Genomic DNA, 26,804 nt, shown 5'->3' with positions numbered 1-26,804 from the left:
TTTCTAGCAGGTGTCCAGGTTATGCCAAATGTTTCTGTTTCTGGTCTGTAGACTACACTGTAGGTAATAAAGGTCTAAAGCACTTTTCTGTTCTTTCTGCCCACTGCTCACATACAGATTACCATTTAAAACAAAATGGATTATTTGTTGTTCTCTGAACACACGTTACTCGTGCCTATTTCCCTCTGCCTGGAATACCTACTCTCACCTCCATTTTCACTTATTAAAATACTAATCTTTCAAGGGCCTATTCAAATATCTCTTCCATGAAAACTTCACGATGCCCCTAAACAAATAAGATCTCTCCTCTCTCTGAATTACCAAATAATGTTATTTTATTTAGTAAACTCTTATATTGCACATACTATATGTTAGAAAATGTTCTAAGCATATTAAAAATATTAATTTAATCCTTATAAAAAATCCTATGAAGTCAGTTCTCTCCATTTTATAAAGAAATTAAGAAACAGAAAAATTAAGTAATTTGCCCAAGGTTGTACAACTAATAAGTGCTGGGATTTGAACCCAGGCAGACTGGCCCTAAACAACATGTTCTTAACTACAACGCTATGTTTTCCCTCTTGGTGCCTATTAGATGCCCTCATTTCTGTAATTGTCAGTAAACTTTCTTATCTCCCCAGGAGACTATATGCTCCTTGAGGACAAAACATATCGCTTTTATTCTATATTCCTCTCTATTCTACCCAAAGGAGCACATACACAGGGAAATAAAAGGTTTAATGCCTACAGAAGGGCTTTAGCACAATGTTGAATACATACTTGATGCTGAGTAAAGACTTACACATTCAATTACACTTACTAAGTGTGGTGCTGTGCTATGCCCTGAAGATAACCAAATAAATAAACACAGTCACTCTAGGGAGCTGGAGGAATAGTGTTATACAACTAGCTATAAAAACAGACTATTCTCTTAATTATACATTTCTTCTAGGTGATTATATTCAAGTTGCATAGCTTTAAATACCACATATAAGCTAATGTCTTCCAGCTATCTATTTTCAGTATATCTCAGGAGTCCTTGGGCTCCTGACTTGTATACGCAATTACCCTTCTCATATTCTCCTGATGGATATCTAACAGGCAGCTTATTATGCCCCAAACAGAACCCCTTCTCATTCACTATTGGTTTTTTGCAACTTATAAATGATATAATTTATGACAAGCTGCGCTGCAAGTTATAAAGTGCTAGTCAATCTTACTGATATTTCTCTCCCAAATATTGTTTTTTCCCCCACAAACTTTGTTTATTAATTTTCATTTATAATTTACTCCAGAGTGGCCTTTCTAAAATATAAATTTGTACATGCCACTCCCTGCTTAAAATCCTTCAGTGAGTACTCATTCCTTTCTTGGTATAAAATTCAACTTCCTCAGCACTGTGAACATGGCTGTTGCTTTCTTCTCTAGCTCATCTCTGCTATGCATGTATGTACCTGCTCCAGTTATACTGAATTACTTGACATTGTCTCACTGTTTCATGGCTTTATGAAAAATATTTCTATGCAGTTTTACAGTTAAGAGCTTACTCCTAGAGTCTACTTCTGAGTAACCTCATCTTGTTTCTTACTACTCTTTTGCTTTAGACCACTGCCATGTCTTGTTCCACCCCTCAGTTTCCTTCGATCTCAATTTTTTTCTTTTTGGTTTCTTCAATTTTAAATCCTGTTTTGCTTATCACATTTAATTCATTTTTAGAGTCCCTAGGTAAGCTCATCAACACATTATATTGCTTCCCTATACCTGAAAGCTACTTGTTTACTTTTTTTTCAAATATGGGGAAATAATTAATTTCAATTACACTCTAAGTTTTGCTGAACACCAGACTTGTTATATTTTATCAGTAATGGTTCTTCCTTTGTTTTGTTAGTTGACTCTAGGTTAACTAAAGTTTGTTATAGTGTGTACAACAGGAAATAAAAACTTACATTGAGAAAAGCTGAAGAAGCCACTCTACCAGCTGCTACAATAAAATCCATAATAAGCATCGTGGCACCCGGCAAACCAAGTGAAAAAAACTGAGGTGAGCAATGCTTGATGATCGTATTGACAATATCCTTAGGAAAAAGGAAAGGAGGAAAAAAGAATATCACATATGTAATCTTGAATATCAACTAATCAATATCTTAAAAATAGGTAATATATGAAATAATAAAAAAAGGTTAATAGTATATATAGACAGACTAATTGAAAGGACTAATTTTAATTCCACCAAATAATTAATGCTCAGCATTATATTCTGTCAAAGGAAAGTAAATTTAAAACACATTTGTTTAACTGACATCAATACAGCTTTTTTTTTATTAAGAATATAAGGCCCATGTGCCACAAAACTGAATTTCTGAGTAGTTTCTCCTGCCATCCAGCTGGTTCCATGTGATAACTCTGAAGACACATGACCTATAATGTGGCTAGTGAAGACGCCTGAGGAAACATTATTAACTTGGTTCCTTTACTTCACCTTAGGAATTCACCAAGAGGATGCAGTGTATTAAGCTGTAAGATCTGATTTATCTTCAACGAAACCTGCCTTTTCTTTGAGTAATAAAGGTTGTAACTCATTTGAGACATGTTTATAGAATACTGTAAATTATTTTAAATTTATGCAAGTTTTCTTTCATTTTTCAGAAAGAGATATAATGATTATCTTTTAGTATTAATTCAATGCTATCTAAATAAGTACAATTCATATTTAACCATGTTGGCATACAAATGCTTATAATACCTTGACTTGCAACTTCTCACACTTTTTATGGCCAATATTAAGATGCCTGAAGTAATGCTCAAGAATGATATTTGTGACTATCTAATTTTTGTGACAGATACAAATGCCAAATTAAGGTTACTGTTACTATGCCATACAATAGATGGTAGTAAAAATAAGTGAGGTATTTATTCTTAGAATGGAAAAAACCTCTGACTGCTGCATGTCTAGATAAGAAAATCCATACACCTCTGAATCAAGGGTCAATTACGACATGCCTAAGAATAAATAAATTAGAACATTAAAGGAAGATGTTTTCAACTAAGCAAAGGATGGTTTAGCCTTTTCAAAAAGTGAACTGTTGGTGTAAAACTAAAGTTAGGGGAAAAATGCATTCAATTCTTAAGTCAAAATCCCCTTTGACTTAAGAGGGGATTAAGTCAAATCCCCTTAATTTCCAACCACATTTGACTAATCCCCTTTTTTTCCAACCACATTTCAAGAACAAATGAGATTGTAACATGGAAGTTATTTGTACATAAACCACTGCATAAGGGATACCATTTTAATTCTAGACCTTAAAAATCAAGAGTTAAACAGAATTGAGAATCAAGATAAATGGATATAACACTTTTTTAGATAGTGTACATATTTACCTGATCAATATGAAGCAATCCACAATGCATTATATTGTAGAAATGTGTTAGAAAATCTCTGTTTGGAGATACATCTTGTCTTCTTTTCATTGTATTACATATAAGTTTGTAAGCATGTAGTTTACCTTGTTTATATTTATCAGTTAACATGGTTGCCTTCAATTAAAAGAACAATTTTAAATACTCAAACACAAATACTATTTATTAAATACTTAAACAGTTGAAAACAGCAAGTGATATATTTGTTTTCATTTATTTCTACGGTGACCCAATTTCTTTAATGAAATAAAAATCAGGATTACTGAAACTATTGTTACCATCCAAAATGATACAATATAAATATAAATAATACTACATATTATTTTATTTAGGAAAATATAACTAACAATAAATAATGCTAAAAAGAAACAGATGTCTACAAGTTTATAACATAGTCAGTGACACAAACTTGAGGTTTATATTTTACTTTAATACAAAAAAGACATACCCTCCTACATTTACTTTGGTTTTTTTTTTTACGTTGGTTTTATTAAGAAATTTAAACAAATACAAATGACGCATTCTGTAAAATAACTTTGGTATGCCCATTCTCCATTCTATATAATGCCTAGCAACTTCCTAAGAGTACCTGTTACAAAATAAGTTCTCTGGAAAACTATACAATAACTAAGATTTCAATGAAATGTTTAAGACTGACCACATGCTTTCTACTAAATGGACTTGTAAACTGATGTTTTATATATTAAGCTTACCTTGAAAAGCCAAGGTGTGAGAATTCTCAGTGGAGGAATCAAAACAGGTGGAGAAGGGGAGGTCAGGTTATCAGCTGAAATGCCGAGGTTGTCTCTAATCTATAATTTTCAAATAAAGAGCAACAAACTTACGAAAAAAGTTCTCTTTCAATTTGCTATACTTTAAACTTAAGTTCAAGTCCAATTTCTGTCACTGATTATATATTTAAATCATGATTAAGTGACTTCACCATGCTGGGAGCCAGTTTATCTCTAGTAAAGGGTTTGACTTAATGTTCTCTAAGGCTTCCTCTATTCCTTAATACTTTATTTTTCTTTCCTTCTGCTCTATGTCCTTTCTTTTCTGTTTTACCTTAGCTAGATTCTGCCAGAGTTCACAGAGGTAATCAAAAACTTGAGCATGTATTTCAGGATCCATAATAATGTTGACATCTCCCAAAATGCCTAGCATTCTTCGCCACATTACAGTAGCAACATCAGCATGCCATCCTGTGAGAGTACCTCCTGCCATCACACTGCAACATTCAGATGGAAATTCACTGATTTCTGTAGAAAAAAAGAAGGCATACAATAATGTCAGTCATTTCTCTAGAAAACTGATCACAAAAGCACAGAAGAGCCAACTTCAACTGATCTTAAATATCTATAAAAGTGAATAAAAGAAATATTAATATACATTAGTGTTATTTTTTCCTAATATGGTCAAAACCTCATCAGTCCATAATTCCTTACTAGGTTAATAATTACTAATTCAATAGTCTTTCTATTTAGATTTGCCTAGGGAAAAAAAGGGTACAACTACCACTAAAACTTTGCCGGTACGAAATGGAGAAATTTAAGTTTGACATAATTAAAGATCAAATATCTAAGCATATACTCTCACTTTTCTCTAAGAGCTATTTCAGATTATATCACTAAATTAATAGAAAATCTCAGGCTGAAAGCAGATCCTGTAGGAAGTCTTTATAAACCTATTTCTTTGAATTTAAAACTTTCAATAGAAATCTATCTATAAATTTCACAAATAAGTTAGGCCTAGGATTAAAAGAGATATCACAGTAGCATGGAAAGCCACTTTACTAAAAATTAAATATAATCTAAATTTATATAACTGTATTTCCTATATCTATTAATACTGATAATATAACAAACAAGAACAATAAATACCAAAAGTAAAACCCAAGCTATTGAGAACCTTGGGTTCTAGTCTTGTTTTTAGCACTAATTATACAACATTATACAAGTTATTTAATAACCTCTCTAAGGCTACAATTCTTTCTTCTGCAAAATGGATGGTTTACAGATCTCCTCCAGCTTTAAAAAAAATATTAAAAAGAAATTTAATAGACAAGGGTAAAAATCAGTAAGGAGAGCCGTGCATCTAAAGAACTTTGGGAACTAAGAGTTTTGTAGACTGAAAGTATCATTATAATTTTTCATGCCTGATAATTTTTCCATGTACTGATGTTATATGTAACACCCGCTATTCCTAATGCTTAAATTTATATTATATTCTCTTTGCATGTAAAGAATATAATAATTGGTTGTATTATTTAAAAATTACTAAATAAGCAGTCTTTCTCCATTAAAAAAAAAAGCCTTCTGGTATAAATCCATTAAAACAATCCAAATCAAAAAAACATTGCAACTTTAACAATCACGGTTAATGCCTCCCTATTCTCCAGCACTTTCATAACATAGCAATTAATCAACTGATTTTTCTCTAACATATCCTTCCCAAAGTGAAACAAAAGTTTAAATGATTATAAAGCAAGCAACAGTATGAGATATTTGGTTAAATCATGGATCAGGTTGTTACTGTTGGTGGGGTAGCTATAAAGCACATTATTAGGACAACTAGGGACATCTGACTATGAAGTGAAATAATAGTAATGTAACAATATTAAATATCCTGAATGCATTAAGCATATTGTGGTTATGGAGGAAGCATACTTATTTCTTAGGACATACCCGCTAAAGTGTATCTACTATCAGTAATTTCCTCTTAAATTTTGCTCAGCACAAAAAGAGAGAGGAACATGTAGGTGTACGTGTGTGTGTAGAAAGCAGATAAAAAGAGAGTTAAAGTAAATGTGGTAAAATAGTAACAACTGGTGAATTTATGTGAAAGATTTATAGGTATTATTTCAGTAGTCTTGCAATTTTTTTGGTAAGTTCTATGTTTTTTGCCAAATGTTGGAGAAGAAATTGTAAACAAACAAAAGGAGGAAAAGAAAAGTCAGAGAAAATACAATTGTAAGGTGATTGCAATTAATCCCAAGAAAAAACGGCTAGCTATATGACTTCAAATTTCTTTATTTGGGTCATAGAGTAAATGTGCTGTATTACCAATGAAAACTAGCTTTTGACTTTTTTCATAGTAAATATTTCATAAACAATGTCTTTAGACAAATTTTTTTTATCGTATGCAAAATGTTTCTATCCTGAGACTTATTACATCATACAGAATTTAGCAAAAATAACTTTAAACTTTCAATTTCTGAGGTTTCCCAAGTCACTTTTTAACATTTACTTAAAAATAAAAATACTTCTCTTAGACCAGCTACTCCCTATTCTTTAATTAAATTTAGTTGATATACTTGCAGAATCAAAATAAATAAAAATTATTGGTTTGATTGACTGTTTCACTGAATGCTTGATTGGCAATTAAAAATGCTACTACTTTCTCCTGTGAGTTAGCAAGTTCTTCAGGTACAATATTAAGAATAATGATGCCAAATTATATATTTCATGTTTTAGGAAGTGGCACTATATTAATAAATGATAACATATGAAGATAACGTAATCATCAATACTAGGAATGTAATCAAATATAAGAGAATAAGCAAAAATCAGTATAAATATCTTCTTAAAAGCAAGAAAAAGTATTACAGTAACACATTTTCAAAAGGCTTAGAAAATTATATTAATCATGCATAACCAAGTTTAAGATCTCTTATTTATAATTTTATAACACTAATACACTGAAAGGAAAAATAGCAAATTTCCAAATATTGCCTAGATCATCAGGTGTTTGAAGAACAGAATGGTGGAGTTTCTCATCAAGTTGTAGATCTTTGTGTTCCATGTGATCTATATTCAGTGTGGAAGGGGAAGGTGTCTGTGATCTGGATCCCAGAGCTGAATGTACTGGGGAAGCACTTTCTGAACCTGTAAATATAATTTCATAAAATTACCATAAAAAGTATATTAATACCCTACCTAATATGCAATGCTTAAAATCCCAATAAAAGGCACATTTAAAACATCAAAAGATAAAACATTATAAATTGGCCAAGGGAATTTGATCAATAAAATCATAATATTATGTAAGATTTTATACCTAGACATCTCATTTTATATCTAGCATGGGACTAGAATGGAATCAAAATTGGACATATTTGGTAACAGCAGTCATTGTTGAAAGCTAGAATTATCTACTCTCATTCCTGGCCTAGCTGTGAAAACTTGAAATTAAGTTTTCTCTCTGGGTACCCATTGCTACTGCATTTTGCCTTACTTCAGATTTAGGGCAATTTAAGAGTAGAGTGACAGGACACTGGTGCTGCATATGCCACTATCAGTTCTGGCCTGGATTACAGCAGTTCCTGGCCTTCAGTATCTCCCACAAACCACTCCTTCTTCTCAATCCATTCTCCATGAGGTAGCAAAAAGATAGAAAAATCTAATATTACTAGCTCACTTAAATCCTTTAATGGTTTCTTACTGGCCTCAGGACAAGGCCAAACTCCTTAGTATGTTTTTTTCAAGTTTTTCTGCAACTTTCTTACTTCTCCCCAATCCCCTAGTACTCCTAAACTCTAGCCATGAAAGTAAACTACTTTTATTTATCAGAATACATTATACCTTTGGCCTTTTCCATATGCTTTTCCTATTCATTGAGCCCTAATCTTCTTCTAGGTCCATTTATTATCTGTTTTTTCAGGTTTCACCTTAGATCTGCTTCCTGAGAATCCTAACTGCAAACCTGCCAAGTCTGAATAAGCACTGTTTCCCATGTCTTCTTGAACCTTACACCTCCATTATACAGCTTATTTTAAATATGACTTGAAACTGGTCTTTTCTTTTATTTTAAACTTCTTTCTAGCAGAGAAATATCAATATTGTGAATGCAATAAAACTGCTGCCCTTTGTGACCTCTTCTTATATAATAAAGCAAAAACCAATGTAAATACACACATATTTGTATTATATGTAAATCTGTTCCCTTGTTGTATTAATTTTAAATTGGTTTATGAAATTTACTGAGCAAACATAGGCTTTACAATGATTATATGAATACTTTCTTTACATATGCCTATGGTTACACTAAGACATCCATTTGTGGTGGTTCTAAGTTTTAAGTATATTGTTTGTTTTCTTAAATAAAAAATATGTATAAAAAAATAAATAAACACATATTTGTATTATATAAGGCATCTGACAAAATCCAGCACCCCTTCTTGATAAAAACACTGAAGAAACTAGGAACTGAAAGATATTTCCTCATAAGATAAAAGCAATCTATGAAAAACCCACAGCTAACATCCTGCTCAGTGGTATAAGACTGAAAGCTTTCCCTCTAAGATCAGGAACAAGACAAAGAGGCCCACTGTCACTACTGTTATTCACATTGTACTGGAAGTTCTAGCCAGAGCAGTTAGTCAAGAAAAGAAATAAAAGGCATCTAATTTGGAATGAAAGAAGTAAAACTTTCCCTATTTGCAGATGACATGATCAGAAAATCCTGAAAAATCCACAGCAAAGCTATCAGCACTAATAAAGGAATTCAGAAAAGTGACAGGATGTAAGATCAACACACAAAACTCAGTAATGCTTCTATACACTAGTAATGAATAATGTTAAGAGGAAATTAAGAAAAAATGCCATTTACAATAGCAACTAAATCAAATATCTAGAAATAAATTTAACCAAGGAGGTAATGGACTTACATATGGAAAACCAGCAAATATTGCAAAAAGAAATCAAGTAAGACCTAAATAAATGGAAGGACATTATATATTCATGGATTGGAAGACTAAACTGATTAAGATGTCAAGTCTACTGATAGTGATTTACAGATTCAGTGAAATCCCAACAAAAATGTCAACATATTCCTTTGCAGAAATGGAAAAGCCAATCATCACATTTATATAGAAGAGCAAAGGATAAATAGCCAAAACCCTAAATAGCCAAAATCATCTTGAAAAAGAACAACAAAGCTGGCAGGACATACTTCCATATTTGACAACTTAATATAAAACTACAGTTATCAAAACAGTATGGTCTTGGCACAATGACAGAAATATAGACCAATGGAATTAAACTGAGAGTTCAGGACTTCCGGAGAAGATGGCGGCTTAGTAAGACGCGCGGATCTTAGTTCCTTCTCCAGAAAAGCTACTAGGGGAGTAGAAACGATACAGAACAGCTCCCAGAGCCACGACAGAGATCAAAAAGACAGCGTACCCCATCCTGGAACGGCTGACTGGCTGAGAGAACCTGCTCTGGTGAGATCGCCGAGGGGCGCGGGCTTCACCGGGCGGGGTAGCAAGTGGCCGGAGTCCCTTCCTTCCCCCTTCCTGGGCTGGCTGGGAGAATTGGACAGGCAGTCCCCTCAAGCCGCGGCAGCTGGCGCTCACACCACGCGCGGCCCCCCGGACCAACTGAGAGAATTGGATCGGAAATCCCCAGGCCGCGGAGAACGGTGATGGGGGGGCCCCTTCCAAACACGTGACTCCCTGGGAACGGTGCACTCTCCCGGACGGACCGCGGCGGCTGGCGCCCTCCCGCCGCGCTTGGTGCCCCGGGCCGACTAGGAAATTCGGACGGGCGCTCTCCCGGGCTGCAGCGGCCAGTGACCCTCCCCGTGTTTGGACACCAGGCCGGCTGGCACTCTTCCATGCCGCTTCGGCTGGCGAACCTCTCCGACGGCGAGAGTTTTTCAAAGTTAAAGGACCCACAGCACCTTTTACTGGTGGGACCCGCAGACAAACGTGTGCCACGAGCGCCACCTACTGGGCAGAATAAGAAAAACAGAACCCAGAGATTTCACAGAAAAATCTTCCAAATTGTTGGGTCCAACACCAAGGGAAATCTGACTAAATGCCCAGATGCCAGCAGAAGATAATGGATCACGCTCAAAAAATTGAAAATATGGCCCAGTCAAAGGAACAAACCAATAGTTCAAATGAGATACAGGAGCTGAGACAACTAATGCTGAATATACGAACAGAAATGGAAAACCTCTTCAAAAACGAAATCGATAAATTGAGGGAGGACATGAAGAAGACAAGGGCTGAACAAAAAGAAGAAATAGAAAAACTGAAAGAACAAATCACAGAACTTATGGAAGTGAAGGATAAAGTAGAAAAGATGGAAAAAACAATGGATACCTACAATGATAGATTTAAAGAGACAGAAGATAGAATTAGTGATTTGGAGGATGGAACATCTGAATTCCAAAAAGAAACAGAAACTATAGGGAAAAGAATGGAAAAATTTGAACAGGGTATCAGGGAACTCAAGGACAACATGAACCGCACAAATATACGTGTTGTGGGTGTCCCAGAAGGAGAAGAGAAGGGAAAAGTAGGAGAAAAACTAATGGAAGAAATTATCACTGAAAATTTCCCAACTCTAATGAAAGACCTAAAATTACAGATCCAAGAAGTGCAGCGCATCCCAAAGAGATTAAACCCAAATAGGCGTTCTTCAAGACACTTACTAGTTAGAATGTCAGAGGTCAAAGAGAAAGAGAGGATCTTGAAAGCAGCAAGAGAAAAACAATCCATCACATACAAGGGAAACCCAATAAGACTATATGTAGATTTCTCAGCAGAAACCATGGAAGCTAGAAGACAGTGGGATGATATATTTAAATTATTAAAAGAGAAAAACTGCCAACCAAGACTCCTATATCCACCAAAATTCTCCTTCAAAAATGAGGGAGAAATTAAAACATTCTCAGACAAAAAGTCACTGAGAGAATTTGTGACCAAGAGACCAGCTCTGCAAGAAATACTAAAGGGAGCACTAGAGTCAGATACAAAAAGACAGAAGAGAGAGGTATGGAGAAGAGTGTAGAAAGAAGGAAAGTCAGATATGATATATATAATACAAAAGGCAAAATGTTAGAGGAAAATATTATCCAAACAGTAATAACACTAAATGTTAATGGACTGAATTCCCCAATCAAAAGACATAGACTGGCAGAATGGATTAAAAAACAGGATCCTTCTATATGCTGTCTAAGGAAACACATCTTAGACCCAAAGATAAACATAGGTTGAAAGTGAAAGGTTGGGAAAAGATATTTCATGCAAATAACAACCAGAAAAGAGCAGGAGTGGCTATACTAATATCCAACAAATTAGACTTCAAATGTAAAACAGTTAAAAGAGACAAAGAAGGACACTATATACTAATAAAAGGAACAATTAAACAAGAAGACATAACAATCATAAATATTTATGCACCGAACCAGAATGCCCCAAAATACGTGAGGAATACACTGCGAACACTGAAAAGGGAAATAGACTTATATACCATAATAGTTGGAGACTTCAATTCACCACTCTCATCAATGGACAGAACATCTAGACAGAGGATCAATAAAGAAATAGAGAATCTGAATATTACTATAAATGAGCTAGACTTAACAGACACTTATAGGACATTACATCCCACAACAGCAGGATACACCTTTTTCTCAAGTGCTCATGGATCATTCTCAAAGATAGACCATATGCTGGGTCACAAAGCAAGTCTTAACAAATTTAAAAAGATTGAAATCATACACAACACTTTCTCGGATCATAAAGGAATGAAGTTGGAAATCAATAATAGGCGGAGTGCCAGAAAATTCACAAATACGTGGAGGCTCAACAACACACTCTTAAACAACGAGTGGGTCAAAGAAGAAATTGCAAGAGAAATTGGCAAATACCTCGAGGCGAATGAAAATGAAAACACAACATACCAAAACTTATGGGACGCAGCAAAGGCAGTGCTAAGAGGGAAATTTATTGCCCTAAATGCCTATATCAGAAAAGAAGAAAAGGCAAAAATGCAGGAATTAACTGTCCACTTGGAAGAACTGGAGAAAGAACAGCAAACTAATCCCAAAGCAAGCAAAAGAAAAGAAATAACAAAGATTAGAGCGCAAATAAATGAAATTGAAAACAATAGAGAAAATCAATAAGACCAGAAGTTGGTTCTATGAGAAAATCAATAAGATTGATGGGCCCTTAGCAAGACTGACAAAAAGAAGAAGAGAGAGGATGCAAATAAATAAGATCAGAAATGGAAGAGGAGACATAACTACTGACCTCACAGAAATAAAGGAGGTAATAACAGGATACTATGAACAACTTTACGCTAATAAATACAACAATTTAGATGAAATGGACGGGTTCCTGGAAAGACATGGACAACCAACTTTGACTCAAGAAGAAATAGATGACCTCAACAAACCAATCACAAGTAAAGAAATTGAATTAGTCATTCAAAAGCTTCCTAAAAAGAAAAGTCCAGGACCAGACGGCTTCACATGTGAATTCTACCAAACATTCAAGAAAGAATTAGTACCAACTCTCCTCAAACTCTTCAAAAAAATCGAAGTGGAGGGAAAACTACCTAATTCATTCTATGAAGCCAACATCACCCTCATACCAAAACCAGGCAAAGATATTACAAAAAAAGAAAACTACAGACCAATCTCTCTAATGAATATAGATGCAAAAATCCTCAACAAAATTCTAGCAAATTGAATCCAGCAACACATTAAAAGAATTATACATCATGACCAAGTAGGATTCATCCCAGGTATGCAAGGATGGCTCAACATAAGAAAATCAATTAATGTAATACACCATAGCAACAAATCAAAGCAGAAAAATCACATGATCATCTCAACTGATGCAGAGAAGGCATTTGACAAGATTCAACATCCTTTCCTGTTGAAAACACTTCAAAAGATAGGAATACAAGGGAACTTCCTTGAAATGATAGAGGGAATATATGAAAAACCCACAGCTAATATCATCCTCAATGGGGAAAAATTGAAAACTTTCCCCCTAAGATCAGGAACAAGACAAGGATGTCCACTATCACCACTATTATTCAACATTGTGTTGGAGGTTCTAGCCAGAGCAATTAGACAAGAAAAAGAAATACAAGGCATCAAAATTGGAAAGGAAGAAGTAAAACTATCACTGTTTGCAGACGATATGATACTATACGTCAAAAACCCAGAAAAATCCACAACAAAACTACTAGAGCTAATAAATGAGTACAGCAAAGTAGCAGGTTACAAGATCAACATTCAAAAATCTGTAGCATTTCTATACACTAGTAATGAACAAGCTGAGGGGGAAATCAAGAAACAAATCCCATTTACAATTGCAACTAAAAGAATAAAATACCTAGGAATAAATTTAACTAGAGACAAAAAACATATATAAAGAAAACTACAAAAAACTGTTAAAAGAAATCACAGAAGACCTAAATAGATGGAAGGGCATACCGTGTTCATGAATTGGAAGACTAAATATAGTTAAGATGTCAATCCTACCTAAATTGATTTACAGATTCAATGCAATACCAATCAAAATCCCAACAACTTATTTCTCAGAAATAGAAAAACCAATAAGCAAATTTATCTGGAAGGGCAGGGTGCCCCGAATTGCTAAAAACATCTTGAGGGAAAAAAACGAAGCTGGAGGTCTCGCGCTGCTGGACTTTAAGGCATATTATGAAGCCACAGTGGTCAAAACAGCATGGTATTGGCATAAAGACAGATATATCGACCAATGGAATCGAATAGAGTGCTCAGATATAGACCCTCTCATCTATGGACATTTGATCTTTGATAAGGCAGTCAAGCCAACTCACCTGGGACAGAACAGTCTCTTCAATAAATGGTGCCTAGAGAACTGGATATCCATATGCAAAAGAATGAAAGAAGACCCATATCTCACACCCTATACAAAAGTTAACTCAAAATGGATCAAAGATCTAAACATTAGGTCTAAGACCATAAAACAGTTAGAGGAAAATGTTGGGAGATATCTTATGAAACTTACAATTGGAGGCGGTTTTATGGACCTTAAACCTAAAGCAAGAGCACTGAAGAAGGAAATAAATAAATGGGAGCTCCTCAAAATTAAACACTTTTGTGCATCAAAGAACTTCATCAAGAAAGTAGAAAGACAGCCTACACAATGGGAAACAATATTTGGAAATGACATATCAGATAAAGGTCTAGTATCCAGAATTTATAAAGAGATTGTTCAACTCAACAACAAAAAGACAGCCAACCCAATTACAAAATGGGAAAAAGACTTGAACAGACACCTACCAGAAGAGGAAATACAAATGGCCAAAAGGCACATGAAGAGATGCTCAATGTCCCTGGCTATTAGAGAAATGGAAATCAAAACCACAATGAGATATCATCTCACACCCACCAGAATGGCCATTATCAACAAAACAGAAAATGACAAGTGCTGGAGAGGATGCGGAGAAAGAGGCATACTTATCCACTGTTGGTAGGAATGTCAAATGGTGCAACCACTGTGGAAGGCAGTTTGGCGGTTCCTCAAAAAGCTGAATATAGAATTGCCATATGACCCAGCAATACCATTGCTGGGAATCTACTCAAAGGACTTAAGGGCAAAGACACAAACAGACATTTGTACACCAATGTTTATAGCAGTGTTATTTACAATTGCAAAGAGATGGAAACAGCCAAAATGTCCATCAACAGACAAGTGGCTAAAGAAACTGTGGTATATACATACGATGGAATATTATGCAGCTTTAAGACAGGATAAACTTATGAAGCATGTAATAACATGGATGGACCTAGAGAACATGCTGAGTGAGTCTAGCCAAAAACTAAAGGACAAATACTGTATGGTCCCACTGATGTGAACCGACATTCGAGAATAAACTTGGAATATGTCATTGGTAACAGAGTCCAGCAGGAGTTAGAAACAAGGTAAGATAATGGGTAATTGGAGCTGATGGGATACAGACTGTGCAACAGGACTAGATACAAAAACTCAAAAATGGACAGCACAATAATACCTAATTGTAAAGTAATCATGTTAAAACACTGAATGAAGCTGCATCTGAGCTATAGGTTTTTTTGTTTTTTTGTTTGTTTTGTTTTTTGTTTTTTTGTTTTTGTCTGTCTGGTTGTTTGTCTTTTTTTTTTTACTATTGTTATTACTTTTATTTTTTTTCTCTATATTAACATTCTACATCTTTTTCTGTTGTGTTGCTAGTTCTTCTAAACCAATGGAAATGTACTAAGAAACGATGATCATGCATCTATGTGATGATGTTAAGAATTACTGATTGCATACGTAGAATGGTATGATTTCTAAATGTTGGGTTAATTTCTTTTTTTTCTTTTTTTCCCGTTAATTAATAAAAAAAAAACAAACTGAGAGTTCACAACTATGGCCAACTGATTTGTAATGTGGATGCCATGTCCATCCAATGAGGAAAGAATAGTCTCTTCAACAAAAGAAATAGCTGGAAAAAGAGTACGCTCATACACCAAAGCATGAAAGTCAACCTTTACCTCACACCATATACAAAAATCAACTCAAAATAGATGAAAGATCTAAATATAAGAACCAGAAATATAAAATTCCTAGAAGAAAACATAGGGAAGCATCTTTAGGACCTTGAATTAGACAATGATTTTTTTCACTTAACAACCAAAGCACAGCAACAAAAGAAAAAAAAAGGTAAACTGGACCTTAGAAAAAATTAAAAACTTTTGTGCATCACAGAACTTTCATATGAAAATAAAAAGACAATCTGCAGATTGGGAGAAAATATCTGCAAACCACAAATTCCTAAAAAGCATCCTTGTGCCCACTGACAGTTGATCCCTGTCCTGACTCCTGATCCCAAGTTAACTTTAATCTGTTTTATCACTACAGTTTTTATTTTCTAGAATTTCATACAAATGGAATAATATGCAGTATATCATCTTTTATGTTTTTTCTTTCACTTAACATGATGTTTTTTGAGTCAGCTATGTTTTTGTATATATTCATATTTAAATATTTTTATTGATGAATATTATTCTATACTATGAATATACAATTTGTTTATGCATTCCCCAGTTGTTTTGGACATTTGGGTTGCCTTCAATGTTTAGCTACCATGAATAACGTGGTTATGAACTTTTGCACAGAATTATCTGAGGTAAAACCTAGGAAAAGTCACATGGTAAATGTATGTTTAACTTTCTAAGATACTGTTGACTTTTTCCAGAATGACTATACCACTTGTCATTCCTGCTAGCAATGTTTGAGATTTTCAGTTGCCCCCATACTTCTTCAACACCTGGTACTGACAGTATTTTTAACTGGAGCCATATTTTAATACGTGCATAGTAGTATCTCTCGTGGTTTATATTTGCATTTTCCTGATACTGGCAATACTGAATATCTTTTCATATATATTTATTTTAAGGACAACTAAAGTAAAATATGGTTATTATAAAACAATGATTTTCTCTTATACCTCTCTTTAAGTACTACAAACCCTGTGATAATGGGAATGCTAATCTAACACAACTGGCTCCTCTCTTCCACTCGGTTTCCATTTTGCAATGGGGCATGCTAAAATTCTTAGTTATCCTCTGGGAGAAGAGGAGGCAGGATTTTAAAATAGACGTGGATTCCTGTCTATCTAGTACTCCCATGGCCCAATTTCATTGGTCTTGCTTGGCTGAAAAAATGTGCCTAAACTAATTCAGAGTTGCAGAAATTGCTGCTCCAGTGTTGCAAATTCCAGTCAACCACAGAATGCAAAATTCAGCCCACTGATACTTAAGCTAGAATGGATAACCACCTATAAGAAGTATCAAACTGCAGTTGTAACCAGTATGAATTTGGATCATGTAGGAGAACCCCCAGAATGGGCCACTAGTTGCTCAGATTCACTTTGGTCACTGTATTAACAACAATGTAATCCTACATTTTACGTGACTGGATTTCCTAGACCTCACCTGTTACCCTGTGGTGGTGGTAATGGTGGTGGTGGTGGTGGGGGGTGGACCACATATAAAAAAGTTTCTGAAAAGCATAACTTACTGAATAAATGCAGAATATTAGTATATCGAAAAACAGGGCCTTCTTGAGCAGTATGCTTTATATGTTTTCTGTAATAAATACTCTGCTAAAGAAATCTACAAAAATCTAGGCTGACTCTAAACTACAATGAAAAAAGTATAGCATAGTACCCTCAACTTTTTTTTTTTTAGTTATTTATTTAAGAATTGCTGTAGAAAATACTCTAGTGTTTAAGTACCCAAAATTGGGCAAACAATATTAGGGGTTCTCAGAACACCCTAGAAGTACATGGGCTTCTTCTCAAGAATTCTTATTTTAACTCTTTTTTTTCCTTCTACAGTTACACAGAAATGAGTGAAACAAATACTTAACTACTAATAAGTAATACTTAAAATCTCTAAAAAATTCTAAACAGATTCTTTTGAAGGCTTAAAAATGCATATAAAAATATGTTCTTGGGGAGAAGATTGGATAATCCATGACAAGGCCTAAGAGTTGCTCCCAGGAAACCTCTTTTGTTGTTCAGATGTGACTTCTCTCTAAGCCCAACTCTGAAAGAAAATCACCCTACACCCCTGCATGGGACAATACATTCAGGGGTGAAAGTCTCCCTGACAACGTGGGGTATGACTCCCAGGGATGAGTCTGGCCCTGGCACTGTGGCATCAACAATGCTTTCTGGATTAGAAGGGGGAAAAGAAGTGGAACAAAATAAGGCATCAGTGCTGAGAGAGATTAAATAGAGTCAAGAGGCTATTCTGGAGACTACTCTTACATAAGCTTCAGTTAGATAGTGCTAACTGCCATGGTTTGCTAAACCTCAACAAATGGCGCTCCTGTTGACTCTTAAAAACACGTAGGGAGGGTGCACAGGTAGCTCAGTGGTAGAATTCTCACCTGCCAGGTGGGAAACCTGGGTTCAATTCCCAGCCCATACACTTCCCACCCACACCCCCCCCAAAAAATCCACAAATGGTTCTGCAATAATAAGATACTCACACTGAAAAGGAATGAAATGTGACTCCCACCATACAGCATATAAAAAAATAAAAAATAAAAAATAACATGTAGGGCTTAAACTGAGAGTCTAAAGGTTTCATATACTAAGTTTGCTCTCCTGGAACCTGTAATTCCAGGAGCGTTCCTAGATCAGATAAATCCTGAAACCCAGAGGGACCAGCCTCTCCAAGATTATCAATTAATTACATCCCCCTATCCTTTAGTGTCAACACCCCTTCTCAACACGAAAAAGTCAGAATGGGCATTTTCCAAAGATCCCTATAGATTGGGAAAATGATCAAAGGAGAAGGAGGAAGTTTAACAGAGAAAGTAGGATTTAACCAAAGAATATGACTGTTAAATCATTATATAAACATTTCTTCTAGACTCCAGTGTTTTGGAACAGCTGGAAGGAAAAATCTAAGATGGTAGAATAGTAAGCCATGACAGAGTCTGGGATGTGTTCTGTAACTACTGTTGAAGTGTGCTTTGAAAATTATTGCTTTTTTCTTTCTTTGCTATATATATATATATATATATTTTACAACAAAAAACATTTAAAAACAAGAAAGAAATTCATTCTCTCAAAAAATTTACCAGTAACTGTTGCAACTTCAGCAGAGAATGCTTGTTGATTAAGACTGCTTGTTTCAGAGTCTATGTGAAGTGTGGTTAGACTAGCCACTTCCTGCTCTTCAGCACTCTGAGGATGGCCAGAAACTGAATCCATATCAGCAGCAGATGCAATCCCAGTGTCAGCACCAAAGCCAAAATCTGCAGGGAGAAGAAATGCTAGTATATATGAGTCCCATTTACAAAACAATATTGACAGAAAACACAGCTACTTCAGCAAAATGATCAAACATTTACATTTCCCCTAAATCTATTCTATTGTATAAGACTCAGTAAGAGTAAATGTTAATACTATGAAGATCATAATTAGCAGCATTTTCAAAATTTTAACATATTTAACAATTTCTCATAGCTTATTAACAACAATAATGATCAGAACAGATATACGGCACATTATCACTGTTCTTATTTATATTTACTGAGAGCTGTAATATACTTACTGTTTTTCAAGTACTTAAAAATCTTTAGTAAAGTTATGTATAATAACAATGGCATATAATATGTTAAAAAATATTTCTCTTAAATCATATTCCCAGTTTGAGTGAGATCAGAGGAATGTACAGCCCATGAGGCAGGAAGCATGTGATTTTCCAATGCCTTCACAAACTTGGTGACTAAGGTTTTGCCTATCTCCTTTTTATTTAGGCACTGTTCTCTGATCGCCAAGTGTATTACAGAATTATAACAGAATAACTATGTGGTAGTGAAACAGAGCTAAATATTACTAATGCCACTTTAACAAGGAGCAATTATTCAAGAAAGGTTCTGAGCACCCTAGCATTTACCTAATAATTCTGTTTCATGTATGTTCTGTTCTTTGCAGCAATATCATCCAAAGGAACATTTTAATGAAAATACGCATTTGGTGGTATTCTGAAAGTTTGTAAATCTGTACTTGGCAATGAAAAATTTAAAAACTCTAGTCTTCTATAAATTTGTATTATATGTGCAGATTCTCATATATTGAGTTTCTTTAACTGAAGAATGTTTAGCTCCAGCTCTGTAGGAATGTGCTGAGTCAATGGCTCTTAAACATGACTGTATAGAACAGTGCCAACTCAAAACCATGATGGTCTTTTGACACGAAGTCCATCCTAAATTTTTTCCCCTCTCCTACACTTCGGGTCTTAAAATGTCATTTGTTTTATGAAAAGACATTGATTTTTTTGCGTGTTTTATTTTTTAAATGTCCTTAGACTGGTAAAATAAAGTAGTCTAAAGCTGAGGTGAAACCTCTTTTGAAATTTCACTAAAAAATGAAATCAAAATGTTTGGGAACCCTTCTCTGAATGGAGAGGCAGGTGATACCTATATGATCCATAAGTCAGTCCTGAACAGAAAACAACTGACATAGTACTCAAATAGAAAAAGATACTTGCTGTCAAATTTTCGGCCATCATACTGGAAAGCGCTGAAAGAATCCGAATGACTATCTGAACTGATAAGATCACTGCTCCCTGCACTGGCAGGAGAAGTCCATTCTGAGGGCACACCTGGGTCATCAATAGGACGCATTTGGTTCTGCTTGTTTAGAATATCAGGGAGGTCTTTGGGAATTTCAAGGCTGCCTGGACTACTTCCTCTTCTTGTCATAGTCTAAAAATTCAAGAAACATTTTTACCATTAAAAAAAAAAGCACTTTTCATTAACAATCAGAAAATCTGTATTTCTGAGAAAATCATAACATATATTGAGATTTAATGCCTCAATGGGGGGGGAACCATAGTAATCAAAAGATCCATATAAATGTCGGAGCTGGAGTTTCAACTATTGTTGGTCTGCTTAAGGCAAAGACCCAAATTTCAGGTGGGCTTGGGACTCTTAATCCTCAATGGGACCCATGAGATGAACATAAGTCAAGACATTAGAAAGAGCAAAGCATTTGATTGGAAAAAGAAATAATGAGAGGAAGGAAGGTAAGAGGAGCAAAGAAGGCATTTCTATGTAAGTTTTACCCACTCAAGAAAAAAATTAACCTAAAAAAAAAAGAAGGGTGGGGATGTAATGCTCATGTAGACTTTCACTAAAACAAGCTGAAAGCCAAATGGACTATGACCATTCAAAAAAATCACTTCTACTTGTATTTATCATCTTTCCTTAATATTAAGCACTATTAGGGATAAGGTTGCTTCTATTTTCACTTTGCCACAATACCAATTTTCAGGATAAAGTAACTTTCAAATCTATTCCAAAGTTATCTGGAATAACTGAGCAACATTTATGCTATGGAATATTTATGCTATGGAAGCTGGGCCAGAAGACCTCCACTGCTATCTTTCTTGCTGTGGGTTGGGAGCTGGCACCAGGGTAACCTGTGGGCAAAGATAAAAATAAACATGAGGACTAGGAAGGGAGTGGGTTAAACTTTTGTAGTTGAACAAATAGATAATTCTATTCTTTCATCTTGGTCAAAACTAAAATCCTCTTGTTCAATGCCTTTAGATGAAAAATATTATAAAACATAATTTTAACAATCAATTAAAAAGGGTTAAATTTTTAGAGAGGGCTTTTTAAAATAAAAATTTCCTCATATGTATACATACATGGGTAACTATCTTCTAATTTTCTGCTTCTTTAAGACCAAATAAATAAAATAAACTTACTGAAGCATTACCACTTCGAAGTCGTTCTGCTATAAACTCATCCATCAGATCAGGAACATTAGTACTGCTGCTGCCAATATCACTATTAAGAGGGGGCAGTTTTGGGCTTGTGTCCTCTTTATTGACTAAAAATAAATAAATAACTACATATAGTGAGGACAGACTAAACTGCATTTTCTAAATTTGAAACAAACAGAAAAACAACAAAACAAAGTACCTATGCCACATCAATTATTTGCCAAACATGCATTTATGAATAATTTCCCTCCTCTTAGATTTAACTTTAAGAATTAGTAAATTGATATTTACTTTATTTAACTAAGCAGATGTTAGTCAATCTTCATTATAACCTTAAACAGCAAGAAAGCTTATAGATAAGCACTAGTTGAAGTTAGGTTAATATTGCCTATAAAGAAACTGGTATATATTTACTGTTCTTCCTCCCTCTATGCTTCTATTTAGAGCCTTAATAACTTATAATTCCTTTTTTTTTGTTTCAAAGAATATTTGCAACAAATATATCCTTTAAATCTATGCAAATCTTAATGGGACACAAATGCATTTCAGTTTGGATATTTATATATAAAAATTCTATGTCTTTGACATAATTTTTCTTTCCATTATAAAATTTAACTGTATAAATTAGCACCGTAAGAAAAAGTGGTCTATTTTTATAAAGGTTTTTCTTTAAAAAAAGAAAACCACAATAATTACTTTGACATCTTTCTGACTATGGCATATATTATGATTTACATTAACAAAAAAGATTTAACCCTTGGGAAACCAACACAGCAAATAAAATTATTTCACTATTATGCCATTGAAAAGTTGATTTCTCTGCAAGTAAAAGAAAATGAACACTGTTTATATTCCTAATGGAAATACAAAGCATTTCATGTTTAAAAAATACACTGATCAGAAGCTTATTGTGAAATACCATTATCTTTATATTACTGGCCAGGCTTTGCCAAGCTGTCAAATACTGCCCTCAAGTGGCATTAATGGCTCAATGCAAGATGCATTATATAGCATTCTGTTAATCATGCTAACAAAACCAGGTTAAAAGAAAAAAAATCAAAACCTACCTTACTGCTGAAAGTTAATTTTCTACATCAGTAAAGTTATTTTAAATCTGAATCAAGATAAAACAATTACCATAATCTTGCTTGCTGCTATCTGTCCATAGAGGTTCCATATTTAAATCATGATTGGTTATGATGGAACCTTTATGTACATCTAAAATCTCAGAAAAAAGAAATGTGTTTCAAGACTTGCACTCTATATGAATGAATGCAAAAACTGAAGTCTACAGCATATTTGGAAATGGTTTAAATGAAAAATAACTAAATCTACTTGGATTTAAGAAATAATTTCCTTTTCAATGTTGGATAGTTAACTAAAAATGTTGGTGCTAGTATTAAGATCTTGACTTCTATTATGTTATATATTGTCAAAGAAATTTGCTACCAAGAAAAAACTAAATGTTTCAGTAGTAACAATAACGAATTCAGATATAGCGAGTGCCCTTTTAAATATCATGGGGCAGGGAAGAAAGATTTTCAACTCCTTAGTAAACTTAATACCAAGGCTCATGTGGCACACACACTCAGAGAGAAAAATACCTCAAAATGTCATTAAAAATTTCCTATATCTCTTTCCTATGTTGTTGTTCAGCAGCAAAGAGGTTTAACTAAATGCCTTACAAGGAAAATTAGTAATTTAAAATATTTTATGCTGGGAAAAATACAGCTGGGAAAAGGCGCATGCATAACCAAACAGAGAGAAAGCAGTGACCATCCCAAAGCTTTTTGATTGCTGATAGCTTGCTTCAGTTGCATTAAGCCAAACTGATGCTGGCTTTCTCCTTTTGCGCTCTGCACACTATTAGTGCTCACCTGCAGCTTTCCTTCCAAAATAGCCCATTACATGACTGTACAGATCCCTCAGTGGAGCCTCTGGTGGCATTCTGTTCTGCCTCTGTGGGGAAACATTTGCCTTCGGCTTCGAAAGAGCATGTACAACAGTTTTATAAACGCCACCCAGGGAGCCCTGCTGTAGTCCTGCCTCATGACTTGATGACCTAAGAGTACTACGGCTACCTAGCTGATTACTTGCAATTCCTTCTTTTTGTAATGTGGTGGTGGAAATCTCTGTAGATTCCTTAACTGTTTTGCTATTTACTGATGCTGTACTCATTGTATCTAGAGGCCTGTACACACCAGGTTTGACTAGCTCTGTAACACTGCCTGAGCTGCTGGTATGTGTGTTGCTTGTGCTGCTACTGCTACTACTACTAAAGCCACCAAGTTTCCGTAGTCTCATCTTCCATGGAGCCTCTTTGTTTTCCAAAGGATTATAAAACTGAACTGACTCTGTGGATGGTCTGAAAGTAACATGAACACTATTTCGTTTTTTAGTAGCAATTTTCATGATTTTGGCTCTATGAGTTACTGTTTCAGACAAGCTCCTTTTAGTTGGAGAAGGCTTGCTAGTGTTTGTAACACGAGGCATTCTGTGGTTAACAGGTGCTTTTAGTGTAGCTTTCTTGGCATGCATAACATGTGGAAGGGTAATTTTTTCATTAATCTGTACACCTTTAAGCTTTTCAATTAGTGTTACATCTACACAGGCATCTAGTTCAGTGGCTGTTTGTCTATAAAGGTACTTCCTCTTCTCTTTATCACAAGGACTATCTGAACTAGGTGCCGATGACTGCTGATCACTGTTTAGTTGCTTAAACTTTTCAGAAGTTTGTGTTTTTATAAAACTGTCTAACTGGTTAGGTACAATATTACTCATGAAGAGAGCTGAGTTTGTTTCTTTTTGAAACTGTGTGTTTTCAGGAGCTCCAACAAAAGGGGTGATATTTTCTGATTTAATTTCCTGATCTATGTATTCTAATTTATCTAAAGATAATTCTTCATCCCTATTTACTGCAATAATCACTTCCTGAGATGCTGCATCTTTACCTATCTCATTTATACTGTGAATTTCCTGGTTTTCCTTAAGATATTCTTTCAGAGAGGAAAGAAGATTGTCATCTCCTTCAAGGTCAATGTACTGGATTTGTTCAAAAGCTGAATCTGCAAGTTCTACTGGACCTATTAAATGACAAAGATGGTCATATATGCTATCACCAACTTCCAGAGAAGACTCTCTACTATGAGTATCAGTGGTGTGGCTTTCAGTGGATCTAGTTATTGAAGAAGCCTCTGTGGAACTCTGCAAGCTTGGCGCATGACGGGATGAACTGTCAATGACAGGAACTGCACCTTTGGCTCGTTCAACAGAGAATGGTTCCAAGATGTCAGAAGTACTGCTACTTCGAGGCAATGGTTGTTCCTCATTCAAAGCACCAAAAACTTCATTTCCAGTGTCTTCACTTTGTGAAAAATGTCTGACTCTAGTTGGGCGGGGAAGTATTTGAGCATCATCAATATCTGTAAAAGAGAAAAATTAAGTAGAGTAGGAACTACATGAATATAAAAAATAAGAATTAACATCAACCACATCCTAAATATATGCTTTAAAACAAAAAATTCTGCGACTTTTTTGCAAGCTTAATGAAAGAAAATCTATTAAAAACAAATCTGTATTTTTGAACAATGATGGGCACAAGCCAATATAGGATGAGTGTCCATGAATTAGAAAACTACCAGGATATATTTTTAAAAGTTAACATGCATAGAAACAGACAGTGAGGTGATGAAACATTTGGAAGTGCAGTTAAAGATAGAGCTGTGCCAATAAACCAAGCAATACAAATTTGCTTTCAATCTTTCCTACTTAAAAATTTAAATTCCAAAAAGAAAAAAGGGACTTTAATACATAAAGCTGATCTAAATATACCACTGTAGACTCTTACAGTTTTTCTATTTTATAGTGTCTCAAAAAGTCTTCTGGCTTCCTTCTTAAATAGACAAGAGGCAGGCTTTTTTTCTTCAAAGCCTGCCTATCTATTTGACCACATATTAAAAATGGAAAACTTCCTCTCTTTTTAAAGTTCTCTTTGTCAGGAAACTACTTATTGCTCTGAAGTGTTTCAGTATATTTTATTACATTATTAAAATCTATTCATCCCCATCAAATAAAGTCAGTACATTAAAAAAAACTGTGATTTTGTCATTTCTGACACAATCATCATTTAAATTAAGTAGGAAGAAACGTTATCTGTCTATCAGCAGTCCTTTACATAAAACAACTGTCAAATTTTAAAAACTATATCTCTGGCTTTTACATGTCTTTTTATGAATCACAGATTTTAGGGTCAAAATGGACATTAAGATATCTAATTCAATTCTATTACAGATGAGAAAATTGAGGCCCAAAAAAGTTAAGTCACTTTTTCAAATTTATAATCATAAAGTTGGAAAAGCAGGTTCAGAGTTACTTATCATCACAAAGTTTCTGCTGCCTTACTTGCTGTATGATAAATCCTCAAATATATCTATGAAATTGAAAATCACAAGATTAAATAATATTTAACTTTACGTATATACAAATTCTCAAAGAAGAACTGTAGAAGTAAAATATAATGCCAATGAACCCATCATTGTCATGTGAAGTTACCTAGAAATAGTTAACAGGAAAATTTTTCAGAAGCCAGCGAAATATAATGAAAAAAAAAAAAAGGACAAAAAGTTAGATGCTGCTACTTAAAAAGCTTGTAATGCAAAGGTTACAAGTAGTAGAACAGTAACTGAAAAGTTAAAATGAGAAAATTTAGATCCAGAGTAAAGTAATGACTTGTCCAAGATCACAAAGTAATTTACTGATGGGGCTAGGTGTGGAGCTTAGGTTTTCTTACCCTAGACTCTACTGTCAGTTTCTTCATTTAAAAATGGAGATAATAATTTATCCACCCTATGGATTAAGGGAGGCTTGTCCTTCTGCTACTTCCTTAATACCACTCTCCTTGTGTGAGTTCCAAGAAGTACTGCTTTATATCTAATTCAACATCAAAAGAGGTCTATATAATGTCTACATTCCAGTATATTCCTAAAGATATACATATAGACTCTCCAAAAGATAAAAAATACAGCATCTCATCAAGTTAAGAAATTCATTATTTTTTATAACTTTTTGTGGTTCAGCTGAGAATACAGTTTTTTCAATGACAATGACTTTCTTCTTCATATATTCAGGAATTCTTCAGATGAAAAGAGAAACATTTCCTTACAATCTATGTACACATTTAAATATTTATACTTATTAAGTATTTGTTATTATAGCAGATAACTAATGCATACCTGTGCAAAGTGACAAATGTAAATACTTTGATTTGTTCTAACTTCTGCAATAAACTATAAGAACCTCTGCCTTGAGGACACATATTATAT

At 34.4% G+C, this 26,804-nt stretch overlaps 1 protein-coding gene across 8 annotated transcripts in view; it reads right to left on the bottom strand.

Moving 5' to 3' along the window:
• The window catches only part of RALGAPA1 (Ral GTPase activating protein catalytic subunit alpha 1), a 311,810-nt gene that overhangs the window by 142,820 nt on the left and 142,186 nt on the right, over nucleotides 1–26,804 (bottom strand). For 6 of the 8 annotated variants that reach the window (XM_077126931.1, XM_077126935.1, XM_077126932.1 and 3 more), the window contains 9 exons: nucleotides 23,361–24,905; nucleotides 21,466–21,590; nucleotides 20,242–20,458; nucleotides 18,827–19,003; nucleotides 7,149–7,301; nucleotides 4,483–4,676; nucleotides 4,131–4,229; nucleotides 3,379–3,534; nucleotides 1,947–2,075 (listed from right to left, as the gene is read on the bottom strand). In XM_077126931.1, the coding sequence (XP_076983046.1) occupies nucleotides 1,947–2,075; nucleotides 3,379–3,534; nucleotides 4,131–4,229; nucleotides 4,483–4,676; nucleotides 7,149–7,301; nucleotides 18,827–19,003; nucleotides 20,242–20,458; nucleotides 21,466–21,590; nucleotides 23,361–24,905 (2,795 nt within the window). The remainder of the gene's footprint in view (nucleotides 1–1,946; nucleotides 2,076–3,378; nucleotides 3,535–4,130; nucleotides 4,230–4,482; nucleotides 4,677–7,148; nucleotides 7,302–18,826; nucleotides 19,004–20,241; nucleotides 20,459–21,465; nucleotides 21,591–23,360; nucleotides 24,906–26,804) is intronic. The other 2 variants (XM_077126937.1, XM_077126938.1) reach the window with 1 other exon arrangement.

Source organism: Tamandua tetradactyla, chromosome 14, assembly GCF_023851605.1.
Source record: "Tamandua tetradactyla isolate mTamTet1 chromosome 14, mTamTet1.pri, whole genome shotgun sequence".
NCBI classification, from domain to species: Eukaryota; Metazoa; Chordata; class Mammalia; order Pilosa; family Myrmecophagidae; genus Tamandua; species Tamandua tetradactyla.
The sequence above is the reverse complement of the archived record's forward strand: the minus strand, read 5'-3'. Positions and strand labels throughout refer to the sequence as shown.